Below are 20,363 nucleotides of genomic sequence, written 5' to 3' on the forward strand. Positions count from 1 at the left end.
AATTTGCATGGGCCTCTACGTCTATGCATCGGCATATGATGATCAAGTCGTAACTCCGTTAAATGTTATAACTCCGTTACACACAAAACGCTTCTCCTTGTATACGCTGCAATATATCGTCATATGATCAAGTCATAACTCAACCAAATGATGCAAGTGCTTCTCCTTATGATGCATGCCAGCAAGTATCAATGCCTAAAATCAAGCAATTAACCTTATGAAATCAACTTTCCATACATCTGATCATATCCAAGTTTAAGGCAATCTCGAAATTAGGGCTATTACATCGCTTTGACGGCAATCTGCTAGAGATTCAGAATGCACTTTGTCGATGGGTGTGGAATCAAATTAGGGTTTCTTATCATCTTATAGTTCCATCCTACACACGCATTCATTTCACTTCACATAATATTTGACTCCTTCATTTCCATTTAGGGTTTCTCTCACATAAAGGGAACTCCTTTTAGGACACATTCCACAAAAAAAAAATAAAATAATAATAATAAATAAATAAATAAATAAATAAAAAAAAAAATCTTCCTGCTAACATAATCAAAATTGAATAGACAAGATTATTCAACGAGGAAATTCGTAGAACTGATTTTCTCAAACTCAATGAAGTTCAAGAAGTCTACCAACCACTCCGAGTACAGAGAGAGGGTAGAGACAGAGATATCACTATTCTTATTGGGCTGGTCCAAGCCCAATAGTAGGGAGGCCTTTTAGGCCTATCCTCCAACGAGTCCAATAGCAGGGCATTACTTGAGCGCGCCCCACAAAGCCCATGACATCCCCTGACCTGACGGGATTATAATCACGTGATTTTAATTACACTCCCATGAACTTTCAGCCTTCTAGAGTAAACCCCCAAGAAGTTTCATAGTCGCACAAGACACTGGATAACTTTTGAAGAAAGCCCCCAGTTTCTTTTGGGCAAATTACACAAAACCCCCCAATAAATTTCAAAATGCCTTGTTAAGTTGTTGTTTGGTTCTAATTTATGGGGGGTTATCCACAAAACTCAAAAACTTATTGGCGATTTTCCGCAAAATGCAGGAGTATCGGAGGTTTACTGCAATTTGCAGATCTATCGGGGTTTTAATTAACTGGAAAACGCTGAAAGTTCTTGGGGGTTTAGTGTAATTTACCCTTTACTTTTCTCAAAATTTCCCAATGTCTAAACAATTGAGTAATATTCTTCACACACATTAAAGCAAATAAAATTGCTTACTATAAACAGAGGGCGAAATATTAGCACTAGGAATAATGATGTCCCAGATTCAATGATCACTAGCCCAAAATTATAACAGCAGGCTGATAACCATTTGAAGGATCATAAGCTCAAAACTATGATCAATTCAGCTAATAAGCTAATATACTGGCGTACATATACAAGTATAACCAAATAGATTGAAGAAATGCAAAGTAGACAACAGTAAAATGATCTGAAGAAAAGAAGTCCATACAGAGGGCTGAGCCAGATGAATGCTATCTAATAATTACCCTTTTGGCCATAAAAAAAAAGAGAGTACATAATGATACATATAGAAAAAGGGATCTCCCTTGTTTCCTTCACTATCAAAATTGGTTAACAGCCTGCAGCTCTGAGGAAGTTGTCGAATGGGTTTGAGGCAGGGAGTCGAATGCATTGGGCTTCGTACTGGTATTCCGTTGCACACATTGTCATCATATTACCAGTGGGTTGCGGGTTTTGGTTCTGGCTCCCAGTGAAGTAGTGATCGGCAAATGGATTTACACCCTGCAATTTTACAGGTATGTCACAGAGCTTAGATAAATCCTCCATTTTCAATATGATAATGAAGAAATGGGGTAAATTTCATAAAACACCTCCTCCTTGAGAGGCTTTCACGTGGAAAAAAAACTTGAATTTTCAAAGTTATGCTAAACCTCTAAACAATGATTTATAAAGCCTTTCTTTTTTTTTTTGGTTTTTTTTTTGGGTGGTTTGGGTTTTTTTTTTGGCCCGGGGGGTGGGGGGGATGGGGGGGGATGCACACACAGAACATGCACAAACATGCTCATATATACAATCATGTCAACTTAACTCCTCACTGGAAGAATTTGAAAGAAAATTATTTCCATTCAAATTCAATACTTAAAACTGAAAATTCATGCACATAATTATGAGTCTCTTACCTATGCGTCAAAAGATCAACATCAGAGGTAGCATGGTGCTTATATCTATGGTTCTAGACATGCATACTGATATTCCAAATATTTTATCATGATCCAGACGTTATGAAATCTGCAGGCACCAGCTTTCATTAGGTTTATAAGGTCCTTAGACCATTCATTTTTTGTGCATACTTGCAAAGGCAAGAAAATACAAAAGAATGTAATTTTGTCCTTTAGACTTTCTAAATAAGTATTAACCCAACTTAAATGGAGTATATCTTTATTTTGATTTTACTCTCACTAAATCTAGATGGTAGGAACTCCTCTCTCTATACACACACATGACACATTTGGGTGTGTGCATGTCGTACACTTATGTTTATGCATGTTTATATATGCATTTTTGCATAAATGTGCATGGGCACGCACACGCGCACACACACAGGTGCTTTTGTATGTATTTCACCATGTGCATGTCTATGTACGTAGGGTATATGTGCATGTGAGTACCAGCATAAACAAGAATGTATTGTTTTTCCTAAGGCAAATATGCACATGTATAGTTACAACTTACACCCTGAGTCACATAATTCACGAATTAATGGTGAAAGAAAAGCATGAATTAGTTTGTTGTTCTCGATTTATTCGATGCATATGTTTAACCCACAAGACTTGTATTTTATTTGCAGAATTATGCAAACTAATTGCTAGCAGGGAAATCACCTAGATTATAAGAGGTATGACCTGTACAAGTTCCCAACAACCAGACACTAGTTTGTCACTGTTCATTTTATTTTATTCACAGTACTTGGTAGTTTATTCATAGTACTTTCCCGCTTTTGTACACAATCAGTCTGTATATGAGCTATAGTAAGCTACTCAAACGTTATCTTGAACAAATCTATTTATATATATTTCTTACCCTGCACTACAATCAAAACTTCAAATTGTTTAAATAGTTCCTGAAGGCCAAACTCATAAACGTTGCGGACTTATTCCGGTATTTGGAATTCGTAACTGGTCTCAGAGATGACATCAATTTCCGATAGTCCCTTTTTTGAATTATTTATCCAAAAAAATGAAGAAATTTGTATGCTGAGGAACATGCTCTTTTTGTTCTCCAAGATTCTAGCCATGCCGTGCAATAATTGTAGAGTTTTGTACCTTTTGAACCTGGTTTTCAATCATGGATGAAGGCTGTGTTGTTTCACTTGTTCCAGTAAGAGATACGTCTTCCTGGTCTGGGACGCACATGAACGAAGACATCTTCTGCTGTTTTCCCACTATAAGTTTCTCACAATGGTTAGCCATTTCTTTGTATGATACACCAGGAGTGGTTGACACTGAAAATCTTCCGCCTTGCCATGTCTTTTCTCTTCATATTTTGTAAAAAAAATTCACAGCCTAATGACCATGAAATAGTGTCTTATTCATTTCCAAGTTTCTCTCTTGCATATAATTAAGTTTGAAAGACAGCAGATTGGGAGAACATACCGTTTCTAGAATCTGACTGATGCCAAGAAGAAGTGATGAATCTATAGGAAACTCTGGTTGGGGATCTGAGGCATGCTCAGATGATTCTGTTGCAACATCATCATCAAATGAGATGAGCGGAGGCAAATCCTGTAAATAAGCATCAACATCTTTAAGAGTGGAAAAGTTCAAATGAACATCTGGAAACAACAAAGGAAAAATACCTTCACATAGTTTATTTTATCTTTATTATCACTTTGGACATGTATATGTGCTTCGAACTGCAGACCACTTAGGCATATATTTTCAGGCACAAAGTCCTCCAACAGCTGCTTTCTGATGGTAGATTGATCCAACTGCAGATTTGCAAAGGACCAACAATGGAACTGATAAGAAAAGGAACCAGATTCAATATGATGCTTTATGAAGGAATAGAAGGACTTACATCTGGTGAATCTCCTAAGCTGTTTACTATCAATGAAACCAAGGTGTTCTTTGACTGGCTATCAGTTAGTTCTACTACTGCTGAGAGAGATTGCAGGGCAGCATCGTCATCCTCTTTTGACCCATAAGTCTTAACATGATGGTCATATGCAGTGCTTGCAACATTTAGCTTGCTATCTTCAACCAAACAAAGAAATGGATCCATCTGGTAAAGAAAATTGACAATCAGCTAAAATTAGACTTGGAGTGCGAAGATTTGTTATAAAGTAAATATTTGTGAGTGGACGGTGTAAGATGTTAAACATTGTGATAATTATATTCAAAATTTCAGAACTTAATTTGACTGTTGTAAGGCATAGTTAACATGCTTGGGATTTTAGGGAACAAATAGCTGATAAATGTGGCATGGTAAGCAAAGTTGGAAAGCTAAATAGATCCTAAGAAATAAGTACTGAAATTTTGGTTAATTGCTATCGTCGATTGGGATGAAACAGTTGTTGCATTTAAACAGCCATGATGTAAGTTTATTAGACCAGACTGACTACAGCTCAACAAAAGATGTTCAGGGAGTACTAAGCTACCTCCAGTTAAATTACAAGCATTAAGGCGCATCACTTTTTTAATTTAATTTCATCATGGACATAGTGTTATTTATATAATTATATTTCTTAATATTAAATCTGTCACAGTTCCAAGTCTTAATATTGTAAATATAATAGAAGCGGAGCATCTGAATTCCAACCATGTATGAAATAAACTAGTTAACTTCAAAACAACCAAGTAATTCATACCGTTTTTTCATTGAGTGATGACTTAACAATTGGAATAAGTGGAGCAATGTTGAAAGCTTTGGAAGAAAAAACCATCATAGATGTCGACAACATAAAGAGAGACCTGCGGCGAGATGGTGCCAGTGAACCTATGGATATGTCAAATAAACATCGATCACGGGAAATGTTATCAATAAAAGGAACACATAAAAAAAATCTCGCATTAACTAGGTTAGCTTACATAATTTTTTTTCTTGCTATAAACAACAATTGACTTTCTAACATAGGATGTAAGGTTTGAGATAGATTTAGGTAGACAGCAGGCCAGTTCCATTTTCTAATCCCAGCTACTCCACAACCAACCCCATAAAAAGTGAAAAAAGGAGGCAAGTATATAATAAACTAATATAGGTTGACGCACAGATAAAAGTTTAGTTTTATTACAAAGATGTCCCACATGATAAGCTTGCATGTGATTGCGTAGCGAATATCTCCATTGGTGTACGTCAAATGCATCAGTTTATAATAGTGAGAATATACAGTACATTTGGGGAAAAACTACAATTCCGATTAATGAAAGTTTAATACATCTAGATGCCATTCCATTACTTCTGCATGCCTAGATGGAAACATGTTTTTCTTGTAGATATTTGGATATAAATAAATATGATTGCATAGATTGATGAGGTTGTGGCGTAACTTTGTCTCACTCCATTTAAAGCCAATAGTTGCGCATGGTTAATTACATGAAAGTGGTGTTAGCCATTGTTGGCCTGAAAGAAATGGGTTTGTTATTGACTGGCAAAGGTGTTTGAGTTGACATCTTTTAGAATGACGAGAATCTTCCAGACATTGCACCACAAAAGAAGGATTCGAGTTTCACAGAACACCAACCAAGAGATACTTTTTCAGATAATAAAATTTCATAGTAGATATTCATTTCTATAAAAGGTAGATTGCCTTAAGTTGTTCAGTTGATTATTTTCTAATTTCTATTAATTCCTTTCTCACATAGTTCCAGTTCACCTACAAGCAAGAGTTGCAACTTACTAGAGATGAGAGAAATTTGTTAGGATTTCTGCTTACTGACTCAATTAGGGGTTCTATTATGGAAGTATATTTTCTTGTATCCCTACAGAAACATAAGCGTGTGTTCCAATTAACACTTCAAAGAGAAATCATGCACCTCAAAGTCTAAAGCATTTATGACATAGTTTCTACTTATTTTCTTTTTCATCAGTTCTCATACTTCAGATATTATTCATGTACTATAGCAGATGACAGGCTCTGATGCTCTTTAAGTCTGTTTCCCTGGTGAATATTACTATGTCGTGCCATACATGAAATTGAATAATTCACTGGCTGTATAGAAGCAAATGCTTCTCCTGTAGTCTACAACAATATGCCTGATCCCTTGTTGGTCAGACAAATTTTTTTGTAACAATAAGATATGTTATACTAACATCCAACATGCAAGGTTTTTAATATCGGATATCGGGGAAATATTGGATGGTAAAAATTCATATTGGACTGCTGATATCATGGAAATATCAGGGATATATGGTAAATATCGGAATGCCATAGCGGATGTTTGCATATATAATATAATGCAAAAATGTGATCTCAACATACTTCATGAAATAATATATGTTTGCATATATAATATAATGCAAAAATGTAATCTCAACATACTTCATGAAATCTAAGCATATAAAATATAAATAATATATGTTTAGGATCACTAATCAACCTTGTAAAATTAACAAAAGTACAAATCAATATTGCAACATTTGGTCTGATATTTTTTAGGACAAAATGTCATTTGATATAATGAGAATATCATGATATCTCGCCAAAAATTGCCAAACATGGCATATTGTTTTGTGACTAGTCATATAAAAGGATATATTGGCCATCATATTAGCTGATATATTGGCCATATTGGGGATATATCGCCCAAAATAACCAAAAATAGTAAAAGGATATTTAGAGACCATATCGGTTATTGCAAGCCCCGTAAAAGGATATACCGAGCGATATACCAGGCCATGTTGGGAATATTTAAAACAATGCCAACATGTCATCCCAATGTTATGGCATAGCACTTGCTTGCTGAAAGTTTCCTTCTATATGTAAAGCCATAAAGGCAAAGGGAATGAATGAACAAAAATCTGATTCATAGGGAGTTTATAATGGCAATCTCATTTCCTAGACTTTGAGCAAGATAATGAGGTAAAACAACTATATTGGTGTTGATATAATAAAGAGAATTATTTTATAGAAACAACAAGATCCTGGCCAGAAATTTTGCATGCATTGTATCAATCCTTGTCCCGTAGGATTATCTATTAAAATCATAAAACCAAGTTTCAGCAAAATATATCGATATACAAGCTTACTCTCTCCTCCAAGTGAAATGCTCCTCAAAGAAAATGCAAGCTGAAAACTTCTTGTTAGAGACTCATGCATCGAGGTCTGGGACATTGCAAAGAGAAAGATTGATAGAAGCAGTTAATATTAATTAGTTTACCATAAACTAAAGTTCTATGAAACATTATGTGATACAAGATGGGAAACTCAACAAAAGGAAAAGTACCCACGCATTGACCACATGAAATAAAGCCACGAGGCTTGGCTCAGGGGTAAGAGTGGAATTAGTTTATGGGAGGTTTGAGATCAAGAATGGGCCACTGTAACAAATAAAGAGCCTATACATTTTTCTATAAATTGATTTCAGTTGGAATGTAGATATGTTTCTCTGGATTGAATCATTGAACTATAAGCTGCATGTTAAATCTACCAATTCAATTAGACAAATGGTTGCTAATGGAAATGATCTAAACCTGCATGTATTAATACATGATCATGCTTACAAACAGCATAGATCAGCTCACATAAGATCAGGCACTCCAACACTAAGACATTAATTCAACTTGATAAAAGCTACAATAAAATATGCGCTCAGTATTAATACATGATCATGCTTACAAACAGCATAGATCAGCTCACATAAGATCAGGCACTCCAACACTAAGACATTAATTCAACTTGATAAAAGCTACAATAAAATATGCGCTCAACTTGTCTATTTTTCTCATTTCGAAGTATAAAACTTTCAAAAACTTTTATGTTTAAACTACACCGGGATAGATTGTGTCAGTGACTGATCAGTCAAAATCAACTTGCACGTTTTCAAAGTAGAAGTGCAGTACAGAGCTGTGAAAGAATATAAATTGGTAGTATCATAAACAATACAGAATCATGTAATGTGCTATTCACTTGCAGCGTTGTACTCATATGGCACAGAATGTCACCACGTTCCAGGCGAACTATGAATTACAAAGTTATTACTTCAATGTTAAAGCAAAGAAGTCCGTATAACTAAAATTAAGCTTTGAGTGCAATGCAATTGAGAACAGTTTACTAGAAAAAACGAAAATGCAAGCAGAAATAAGTTGTAAAAGAAGAAATTTACAAGGCTTAGAAATAATTCATATTTACCTTAGTTCGAGAAAATAACAATAACAACCCATATGTGTGAGCAATAGCTTCATAGTTTTGAGGAATATTTTCAGGTGACATGGCCTGTACCCATATAGATGAAAGCAGAAGCGAAATCTGCCGGCCACTTAATCTGAGGGGAACAATGTCCTGCATATAATGCAAGGAAAAGTCAAGCATTGGTGATGTGTTGTAGAGGAAAATAACGAAGCTGGGTTACAAATTACAACTACAAAGCATTCATGCATATACCACTTCTTCGTTCTCAGACAAATTTTGTTCTGTAGTTGGTGGTAATTGAGGGCCTTTCACGCTATACATTCGACTTTTAGACGACTGTAGCCTTTTAATACTAAAAAATCGACTTTTGGAAGATTGCAATCTGGGAAGTTTGGGATCATTGCTGCTCTTTAGTTGTCCATCTTGACCTTGGGAGGCTTCTCTAAAAGAGGACTTATCCCTCTTTAACTTTTGGAAAAGAGCAGCTGAAGATGAGAAGACTGATGTGGTCCTTGAGAGTGTTCTTTGAAGATCATACTTGGCTAATTCTGGAGCATCAGAGAGATGAGGAGATACAGAAGAAGGAACAAGAACAACAGAGAATATACGGTGTGCCCCTAAACGTGTTTCATGATCTGGATGGACCATTGCTACAAGCAGATGATGAAAGAGTGATTCAGGAAAAGCCTGCATCATGTCGTTTTGGATAAAATGATTCTCAAGAAATATACTATAACGATCTTATATGCTATCAATTATCAAATGTAGGAAAATTGGCTAACCTTATTTTGATAAGACAAGTTTGGTACTGATGCCATTATCTGGGCAGTCCGGTAAACTGCAGCAACTGTTGCCCTAGCGGCTGACACTGTGTAAGAAATATTCTCCAACATCACAGCCATCATATCAAGTACTGGTCCCCCATCACCAACCTGATTTAGAGGCAAAAGATACGATAACTCTTATCAATCATATTCACTGCTTGTATGGAGGAAAGAAAACCGCACCGTACCTCATTATAAAAGGTGTATTATCAATGAGCATAATGATGAGGTATCTTATTTCTTACTATGTGGGGGAAGAGATGGTATCCCAAAACATTCTTTTATTGCTTGGTTAGTAGCATTGAGAAAAATTAGAACTAAAAAGTGGATGGATCAATTTGGTACTTTACAGGAGAGTAGATGTTTTTCTATGTGCTTCTGAAAATGAAAGTAGAGACCACTTGTTCTTTCAATGTGCATATTCTCAGGGGGTCCTAAGGGTTGTTCTTCAAGCGATGAAATTAAGAACTCCTATTAGAGCTTGGCCTCTAATTTTTGAGCAGTTTCAGAAGATGGTGAAGGGGAGAAAGTTGCAGAGTAGCGCTAGAAGAGGATCACTATTAGCTAGCATTTATAGAATTTGACAGGAGAGGAACTCTAGGGTTTGTAAGGCTGAAGCTCACCCTCCAAGTTGGATTGTGAATAATAGTATAGCCGACATGAAGCATAAGCTGAGTAGGCAAGTGTATAAGAGATGACTTGTATGCTATACTGTATAGGCTGGTTTATCCTTGTTAATATTCTTAGTTGTGGCATCAATTGGAGTTGTTAAACCTAGGAATTTCTCGGTATAACTGTAAAGTTTGTTAGAGCAAATAAAATTCACTCACCTTTACTTAAAAAAGATGTAGTTTTGTGCATTATATAAACAATGAAGGTATGCTAAATTAACTCAAGTACAATCTACTGGAAAGCCTTTAAAGCTTTCCCAAAGACAAAAGTATCCAGTTTACAAGAAAAATGCAACAATTTTATGTTTGGAGTATCAAGAAATACCTTTTTAGATAACTGAACGAGGCACTCATCTACTGCTATTCTGAATTTACTGATCAATCCATCCCCTGGGTCTTTATCATTGCACGAGCTTTGCATGGTTCTCCGCAAATGCTTAACAAGATCAGTCATGGCACCAATTATTGATGGTGAAATCTGCACTTTTGATTGCTTGGAAAGATTGGTGGTAACTTTGACTATATCTAGCTGCATGTCGGGCTGTTTTACAACAGCTTTGTGATCAAGATGTTTGACCAATATGGAGGTTAACAAATGTGTATTCTGCCCTGTGTAAAAACGCAAGTCAATTTAAACAAAGGACAATGATATGAAATGCAATCAAACATAGAATACAATTTTGATATACATTGCAAATTCTTACCAGACTGCTCCATTAATAATTGCATGTCCAATAAGACACAAAGAGCAAGCCCTTGTTTAGGTGACCATGAATTGTTATTATCAAAATAGCGAAAAAGGGACTCCAAAACCCGCCTTACAGTTGTAGCCTCCTTGGCTAGATTGGCCGTATTATGTACACAAACCCTGGACCAAAAATGGGAACTCTTGGCTTCATCCCTGTAAAGTGAAACTTTTAATGAGGCTTAGAAATTCAGTTACAATTGCTACAAAGAATAATCCATGCAAGAAAAAAGAGACTAAGGACAAAGTCATACGTGGTCAAATTCAGTTCTCCTTTGTCATTTACAATTTCTTTCCAAGTTGGAATCTTTGTCAAATTCAGTTTCTTTTGAGGCTGATCATCATCGACAGCATCTTCTGATTTCTTGGGACCTTCATAATTTTCCAAGATTACTGAAACGACCTGTAGAGTTCTAAAAATAAATAAGTAAACTGCAATAAACTAAAGAGAATTTATCATCATTAAGTGGAAATGAAATAAGGTACTTTCTTTGACGAATTGTTGTGCCAAGATTGAAATATATCTCAACTTTCTCTCTCAAAAAAGAAAAGGACATGAGTAAGCAATGGGCAACTATAATTATTCTGTCATTGACAAGATGAAAAGAGAACATTACAGCATAAGTGACAAACTTTGACATGGCAAGTTACAAGTAAGTATGATATGTGCTAAACATTTGAGAACCGGAAATGGACAGACAAGTGATACTTGAGATTCAAAATCAACAATCAGCAAAGGTGGATACAAGAAGCAATAAATTAGATCTTCACGTCCAACCCAGTATGAAAAGTATTGTTTTCATTTCCTATTCACATTATGCATCACATACCATATTGCTAGGAAGTCTGATTTTATGCTACCATATTACTAGGAAGTCAGATTTTATGCTAGTACATGTATTGGCTACAGATGTACATAGAAAAATAAGATTATGCATTCTACCATATGAAATCTGCAATTGACCCTTAAAAGTAACTCATTCTAATTGTTGAGTGTTTCACAAGATATACCATGTACAATACAACTTAAGGCGAAGGAAAGATGCATCTAACTGAAAGTACACTGAAAGAGGAAAAATGAAAAGAATCAGTTACGTCTTACATTGTCAAATTCTGTTGATATATGAGAATACTCCCCCATGAACCAAATCTGTGTATTATGATTAAGAAAACAAAAGCATCAGTACAATAAAGATATGAAAGCTAAAACATAAACTTAAATGTTGAGAGACAAGAACTGATAGGCTATGGATATAATATCTAACAAATAAAGTAGATCCCTACAGAATATACCCTACTGGATAGTAGTGATGACTTTGTACAGAATCCACAACTTAAGCTAGGCAGCATGATCAAATGGTGAGTTTTTTAGGACAGTATCAAGTGCACCGGCTAACCATTTTATAAGGCTATCAAGTGCACCGGCTAACCATTTTATAAGACTTTGTACAATGCATTCCATGTATCAAGCGCAACCTTACATCTCTTTGAACATAAACTAGAAAATGGGGCATGACTATTACACCTTCCGTAAGCATTCTTAATGAACCTCATATCAAAAACACTCGTCATATAGGGAACGTACTCATGCATGTGCATATGCACACAAAAAATATGCAGAAAAAGTACCCCAAATTCCTCTTGCCTCAGTTGCCTGCACTATAGACTACAATAAGACACAATTGGAGAAAGCCCTAATGAATTTTTTTGTAACAAGATGGATCAAATATCTTATTTAGTTAAACCCAAGTCCTGCTTTTACCAATCATGAATTCATGATACCTCTTTATGTAGTATATCCACTATCTTAGATCATAAAGTTGAAAACAGTATAAAACAGTAATATTTCTGGTTGAAAGCTGAGGTCTCTCTTTATTGTTTTTTAAGCAAAACTGTTACAGTACCATTTAAATAGAATCAAATAAGGTCCATAAAGCAAAAATGCCATTCACACAAGTATCCGGCGATTAACAAACGACAAACCATACTATGCCTTTTCTTTAAGGTTTGAAGTACAGTAAGGAGGTAAGGTAATAGAAATATTAAGTTATTTATTTTCAAAAAATATTAAGTTGAGATAGCTACCATAGAAGAAAGAGCTTGCAGGCCTGCTGCACGTAAATGATGTGACTGCTCATCCTCCCCAATCTCTTGAGATAGTTGACAGAGTTTCGGAATCAAGGCTTCCAAGTTGAATTGATAAGTGCCATCAATCTAGAATGTGTAAATAATTCAGTATAATCTTAGTCTAGCGTGCATTTCCTTTAAGAACTAGATCTATACTTAAAAGTTGTATCGTACAATACCTGACAATTTACAAAATCAAAAAGTGTATGGCATCCTATAATGCGAATTCCATCCTGTCTTGTTTGATCCAAAAGAATTTGTGTGATGCTTAATAAGCTACTTGCAAATAATGGCCTGTCATACATTGAGCCCGTCATATCCATCAACCAACATGATAAAAAGGAATACTAAATATCATAAGACTGGAAACAAGAAACAGCAAAAGCAAGAGGAAATTTAAATCAGAGATAGAGATGACAAATAGACGTCAACTAAGGATCTCAAGGAAGTTTCAAAAATCAATATTGTATTTAACAGAAAATTCCACAATAGACATACATGCAAACTTACACTCAACAAATTTCATGAATTTCAAGCAGCTGGCATATCATAATCAACCAGGGAAGAAGTAATATATATCAATTAAATTATGTCGCCTATAATTCCATAAAAAAATCAAAGGTAACTTGCTTCTGACTGCAATCAAATGAGTACTGCAGGTGGTGCATAACCAAGCATATAAGAGGTGAAATCCAAACGCATTGTTCTCTAAATTCCATAACCAGAAACTATCATGAAAACGGTCTTGTGAGCAGACAAGCTGAACTGTAATGCGCATTAGCTGAGGAAAGTTGTCATGGGCTGGAGGAATTCTTATGGAAATATAAGCTTAACATCCTTAATGTCCTCTAGAAATGAAAATGTCTCAAAGGAGACAACAGATATGGTTGAAACATGTAACAATATAGTAATCCCCAACAAATCAGAAGATTATAAAACAGGTTATACGCATGTCTACTCATCCGCTTCTAGTCCCACCCTAGATCTGATTTCTACTTTGCATTCTAACCCAGGCCTTATATCTAGACTCTTTTTACGAATTATCTACATATTAGTGCAAAATCCCTTCACCTATTGATTAAGGCCTAATAATTGTGGAATCTATTGTTATATTTGATCCACCAAAAATTGTTGTTAAGCCTACTAGACTTGAACTCCCTTGACGCAATAACACTGCACTACAGATCCTATACCCTATAGCTGATACTCCAAGAAATAACTGGATTAGAAAAATTTATGCACAACAAGAAGAAAAACTTTCTGGGTCCTAATTTTATGGTCAAATCCCTATGACCAGTATCCTCTCTTTGCCCAGCAAACATATCTAGTTGCAGATTTTGGAGACTTCAAACTTGTCTAATTAACCAATAAAAAATTATTCGTTGATCTAACTTCCTCAACAGTCAAATTCTGTTGGCAACGTATGCAATGTCGCATATATCAGAAAAGCCTTTCCATAGATCTCAGTCAGTAGCAAAGAAATAGAACATATAATATAAGAAATTTACCAACCACAGTTGGCTGTGTATTTCACAGACAAGAGGCATTAGTATTTAAACAGTAACTTAAGTTAAAATATAGTAGCAAGCAGCAACAGAAGAGTTACTTATTTACAAACTCACATTTGCTCTCTGCAAGAAACTAATAATTTGCGGTAGATGCTCATGACAACTTTTGCATAGCCAAATTGCTCAGTTCTCAATTCCTTGTAACACCTTTGCTCCAGATAACTTGTGATCTGATAATAAAAAAATGCAGAAATTGAGCAAACATGTAAGTTTGAAATTCTTATTTTGAAATTAAATACATGGAAAATACTCTCCTTAATTTGTCAACTTAATTTAGGACTGAAGCAACGTGAAATTTTTGTGTGGAAAGAGAATATTTTAGCTAAAATATGCTGCAGACGGAATCACCGGCAGTGACTGCTTGATGCCTAACGCTGTTGGCCATTAGCAGGGAGCTGGGGATACTACAATATAAAGCATAATATGGCTAATCTTTTTCTCAAATTAGTTTATCTAGAGAACCACAAGAGGTTAAATCTTTCTATATATGCTATTAAATATTAAGAAAAAATTCCTCATCATATGCTTATGTATACAAGTGCCTGTGTTTTGGGCTATGATTTGCATGGCAATTTTGCTAAGCAAATATTAGCATGTCCAAACGTATTTTACTAGATGTTACTTTACTGTCTTACATGTAAAAATTAGTGCGATAGACACACATATCCATGAGTGTAAACCTTTGTTCACCTTACAATATAAATTATGTCTTACCTTTCTAGATGTTACTTTACCGAAAGTTTTCAAGTTGTGAATAATGACCCAATACGTACACTTAAGTAAATTAGACATACATATATCTTAAAGTACCTTATGTTTGGACCTTACATGATAACCACCTCTTTTTAGCCCAATCAATGAAATACGTAATACGAAAAAGGGTTAGAGAAGAACATCAATAGATCATACTTAATAACATGTTTCATCTCTCTCCAATTTTCAAGAAAAAAAATTATGGTAATCAAAACCCAAAATATTAAATAGTTCAGAGGAAAAATAGGATATCTACGAAAAGGTACAAAATGACTAACTTTTCTATTATAAATAATCGTTTAAGTAGGAAAAATAGGATATCTACGAAAAGGTACAAAATGACTAACTTTTCTATTATAAATAATCGTTTAAGTTAACATATGGTCTCAAGTTATTAAGTTAGAGAGTTGGATATTACCTTTGGAATGCGCAGTGGGTTTTTAGAAGCATATTCACATAACTTGCTGATCTTTCTAACATCTGCTTCTTCTTCCTGTAAAATAAAAAGTTAAATATAACCAGCTTCCATATTGCAGGACTAAAGAACAATGACATTATGCTCAAAATCTCGTAGGGTGAGTTTGAACATCTAGTTGAGCAAAATAAAACTTAAAATCATCAATTTATCACGTATATATTTCCATCACAGTATGAAATAAAGTGAACTAAAATAACACCATCATACATTTGAAAGGAAACAAGAAAAAAGAAAAAAAAAACTGATCATGATGTTCGAGACAAAGATGTTCAAATAAAAAAATGAAAATATATGCTAATTCTTTCTAGGGTTTTTGCTTATATACTCCCAAACCAACCATGTGTGTAGACTTATTACCCCTATTAATCAAGATATTTGCTAAAATTTTAATGCACAGTTCTACACCTTGAGTTGAAATACCCCGAAAACTCGTATTAAACAATATTACCAATTTGAGAACTCCCCCTTCCACTGTTCAGATACTAAGGGCATAAGTTCGGGCTCTTTTAACTCAATTGAGGGGTCTAGTAGCAAATATCTCGATTTGGAGGACAAATTTGCAAATGCGGTCGATCTGGGGGGCCTACGTAGGTTAACATTATAATCTTGTATAGAGCCTCCACTGCTAAATTAAAACCCTAATTTCAGCAAAACAACAGCTACGGAAAATGAGATGCACCTGCGTTTTGGGGAAAATATCGGACAAAATCTTCTTGTATCGCTTCACGGGGTGCCGAGATCTCGTCTGCAGCGACGGGCAGAAGAAGCAGAAGACCTCGCAGACCGGCATTATAGCCCTCGACGCCATCCCCAATTCCTCAAATCAAGCCCAGGATCGACAAATTTTTTGACATGGTCGATTTCCGTGCGGAATCAATCTGCGTCCAGAACCGCGATCCTTAACGCGATCTAGAGAAATGCTGGTCGAATTTTGGAATCTTTTTCTCCTGTGGATTTGGGGATGAAGGAGAGGAAGGACATGGAAAGTCGAGTTTTTTTTTTCTTTTCCTCCTTTGAATTTTTCTCCGATCGGCTTTTTCCATTGAAGCGCGCCTATTTTGGAGGGAGAATTTTTTTTCCCTTTTTTTTTTGCCCAAAGAGGTTTGCTTCGGAGCTCCAAAAATAGGCTTTTTTTTATTTTTAAATTGATAAAAATAACAAATGAGCTAAAATAAGAAACTGTATTTTTAGTCTTTCAAAATTCTCTTCTAATTTCTTTCTATCCTAAACACAACCACTCTGTTGCTTTTTTCCTTTCTCATCACATGACATAATTAATTTAGAGTCTTTTAATCACCATCCAATGTCTTTATAGAGGCAAAGAACAATGAGCATAGCATAATGTTCTATATAATTAAAAAAAATAAAAGGAAAAAGATGGGGATACCTTTCATAGCGCCTCTTCACGAGAAATTTTGGAGAATAGGATGCGTCGTTGCCTTTTATAAACAATATATAAAAGGTAATTAATCAAGAGGACAAATAAGACTAGCAAAAATTAGCTAAATTTCCTTCAGCAATGAATCTGTGGATACTAGTGAATGTAAGCAATTAACTAATTTCCTTCAGCAATCAAAATTAGAAGTTCTAGTTGAAAGCACATGAGCAAAACCACGGTAGAGGATTATGCTAAATTGAAATTAGTTAGTTGAAGAATTGTAACTAATCAACAATTCAGTTTCTCTCCTAAATTGTATTTCCTAAAGTAACCTTTTAACCTATAGTTAATTACAATTTTCGGTGTGGAACATCTCCTAACTACCAAATCTATCTATCTAGAAATGTGAGAGCTATTTTTAAGGAATATATTTACAGATATGCCATTGGTGCTCCAACAATTTTTCACGGAGCACCGAACCTGTAGGCAAATAACAAATGAAGGTAAAAATGACCACGTATTTAACCTGATCTGTATTTGATTCGAAGTTTCCTATTTGGATCACAAGTTATTGAATAAATAGGTATCAATTTTAGATTTAATGAATATTTTTTTGAAATGATTATTAGCTAAGGAGACAAGTAAATTATATTAGATCCTAATATAAGACAAGTAATTATATTTAGATCATATTTTTTTTCCTACTTCGATCAGATACGTTGATGATTTTTTTCCCATCGAACTTAAAAATATTTGATGTGATCTATTTTCGCAGCAAAACAAAAAAGATCCGTCGCCTCGTAATTTTCTTAATCCAATTGGAGAAAAAAAAACAGTCTGAATAAAAAAAATACAACAAGAAACACGATCGGCCGCTCGCGACGAGAAATCTCTGCGACGACAGCTTCATAAATAAATAAAAAAAAAAAAGGCGGCTGTTATCTAATCAGAGCTCCTGGTAGCGGACTTGACAGACTCCCAGACGCTGACGATGTGGGGCCAGGCCCCGCGAGCGGCGCCGACGATCGCGCCGGATGCGACGCTGATGGCGACCACTGGGCGAACCGCGGCTTGGAGTCGAGCTTGGCGTCTAGCGAGGGCGGCGAGCGGGCGTTGAGGCCGTCGAGCTTGCCGGGCGATCCGGCGGGGTCGTCGCGCTTCCTGGACGCGGGCGGCGGCGGAGGAGGAGCGGAGGAGGAGGAGGCGACTGGAGGTCGGAGATGGCTTTCAGGGACGCGGACTTGGGGTCCAGGCCTTGGATTCGTAGTGGGCCAGGACCTCCTCTGGGCTCGGAGGACGGGGCCTCGGCTTGGGTGGGCTTGGAGGGTGATGCCGCCGGGGGTGGTTTTGCGTGAGGGGCTGCTCCATTTCTCTTTGGATAGGGAGCGGGCGCGGATTTGGAGCTAGGGTTTTAGATGGGTTTTAATTAATGGTGGGCAAAGGGCCCTCGTGGCCCGAAGGGAAAAGGATAGGGTCGTGCTTTTGGGGGCAAAAAAAATAAATGGGCGAGGCCCACTAAGCTGGCCCGATAGAAGAAAAGCCGCTTGTTGCCCGTGGAAGAGTGGATGTGGGAAGCCCACGGGGATTATGGAGGCTAAAATGTGGACCACCAAAGCGTGTTGAGATGAAGGGGCGGATCTACATTGGTCATGGGCATGCAATTTCGCCCCTGACAATTTGAAATTTACATTTTTAATCTTTCCAAAATTGCACTTTGCACCGTATAGCTTTTTAAATCCTTTTGCACCCTGGTTTGCATCGAGTATTCCGTTTGTATTTTACTTGCGTAACCACTAGACACGTCACTTGTCTTCAGCTCCTCTGAGAAATCCTTTTTGGATCTACCACTGTTGATATCGCTCTTGTATGTGTTTGTGCGTGTGCTTTTTATGTATGGGGATATGGAACGAGGGATTTCAGCCTCGGTTAAAAAAAAAGAAAGTCTAAATAAATAAGCTAGAAATAGATAAAAGGAGATTAGACTCGTCCACTTTCATGCGACTAGTGCGATGTTAAATTATGATATTAAATGCACAAGCATATGAGCTTACTACGTGGATAATGTAAATGGAATTTGGATCCTCTCCACTACTTTTAATCTCAGTCGTTGATTACTCGGTAAACGGTTGTGATACGATCTAAATCTAACACTCACCGTACCCCCCGTGTATTACACTCATTCCTAATTTGCACTCAGATAAAAAATCACAACCATCAACTAGATAATAAATGGTTGTGATCATGGAGTGGCACATCCACAACTTCTTAGACAGTAGAGATCGAGGATCCGAATCCATGTACATGACGGGCTTCTCAGAAAAGAAGGAAACAATTTAACACAGTGATCATCACCCCTCTTCCAGTTTTCGGATGCACTTTATTATTAGGGGCTGTTTGGTTGCACACTTTTTGAGAAAACTTTTCTCAAAACATCTGACAATGGCAAATTTGTAATTAAAATTTTTCCAGAGATTTCTGTAAATTGTGTTTGGTTCAACAAAAAATTTACAGAAATATTTTCTATAAAATATCAAAACCTACCAAATTTTACAAAAAGCAATTTCCTCTCAAAATAAGAGGAAATCACCAGAAATCTGACACATACCATATTTAATTAAGAACCTACCAAATCTTGTTATTTTTTATAAAGTTATGAGCTATTTTCTTGTTTTGAACCAAACAAGCAAAGTAAAAAAAAACAAGAAAATTGGTACTTTTTTATTTCTCAAAACTTTTCCTATAATTTTTTTAAGAAATACAAGGAAATCATATTTTAGGTGGAAAACATTTCCTATAATTTCTAGAAATTGAACCAAACACCCCCTTATCGTAAAGGAAAAAAAGATCACAATATACTAACAGACCCACGTATATTCTCGCCGATTCATCGAATATCTTTTGGTTGAAGTTCACGCGTTCAGAGCTCGCCGTCACCGCAATCTGGGTACGTCACGCACTTGAACACCTTACATTTGGAGCACAAAACATATCCTACCTGCAAAAAAAAAATATAGTTTGAAAAAAAAAAACCCAAATGAAATTTTTCAGGGGCTGGAACTGCAATTTTAGGGGGGCTTACGGCTTTGCAATTCGGGCACCGGCGATAAATCCTGTTACTGGCCTCGGACCTCACATTGGTCTTCTGACCCTCGCAGAAGTCACAAAGCAACCATCCTCTGCCGTTACAAGGCTCGCACATGATTCCTGCATCCTTAAAAACCCCAAAAATATTTTATGCACGGGGGTTAGATTAATGGATTCAAGATTTTGCAGGGTTATATATATATACGGATTGCATTCAAGATTTTTCTCACACGGCCGAGACATATACATCAATGCGGTATAATTAAAGTCCGAACCGGGACGAAAAATGAATACCGTGATCGAGACCGACGCTGATACTGACCTCCTCTCGCTCGCCGAAGTTGTTCGTTTCTTGGTGCGTATCAGGATTCAGTTGAGCTGACGCGCGGTTCACAGATACCAGCATATTAG

General features: G+C 36.2%; 2 protein-coding genes across 2 annotated transcripts; both read right to left on the reverse strand.

Annotated features, from left to right (window-relative positions):
• LOC109821234 lies at positions 1,389–3,505 on the reverse strand. Its single transcript, XM_020387437.1, has 2 exons — positions 3,301–3,505; positions 1,389–1,759 (listed from the first exon to the last, which is right to left on the reverse strand). Exons 1-2 carry the CDS (start codon positions 3,445–3,447, stop codon positions 1,589–1,591), a joined length of 318 nt encoding a protein of 105 aa, XP_020243026.1. The 5' UTR covers positions 3,448–3,505; the 3' UTR covers positions 1,389–1,588.
• LOC109821153 lies at positions 3,533–16,642 on the reverse strand. The gene is made up of 17 exons (XM_020387364.1): positions 16,170–16,642; positions 15,431–15,505; positions 14,314–14,429; positions 12,871–12,985; positions 12,650–12,778; positions 11,667–11,714; positions 10,819–10,967; positions 10,524–10,720; positions 10,145–10,428; positions 9,107–9,256; positions 8,577–9,011; positions 8,325–8,474; positions 7,223–7,298; positions 4,845–4,972; positions 4,055–4,258; positions 3,834–3,965; positions 3,533–3,759 (listed from the first exon to the last, which is right to left on the reverse strand). The coding sequence occupies exons 1-17, from the start codon at positions 16,296–16,298 to the stop codon at positions 3,541–3,543; spliced, it is 2,736 nt and encodes a 911-aa protein (XP_020242953.1). The 5' UTR covers positions 16,299–16,642; the 3' UTR covers positions 3,533–3,540.

The sequence above is a fragment of the Asparagus officinalis genome, chromosome 1, assembly GCF_001876935.1.
Source record: "Asparagus officinalis chromosome 1, Aspof.V1, whole genome shotgun sequence".
NCBI classification, from domain to species: Eukaryota; Viridiplantae; Streptophyta; class Magnoliopsida; order Asparagales; family Asparagaceae; genus Asparagus; species Asparagus officinalis.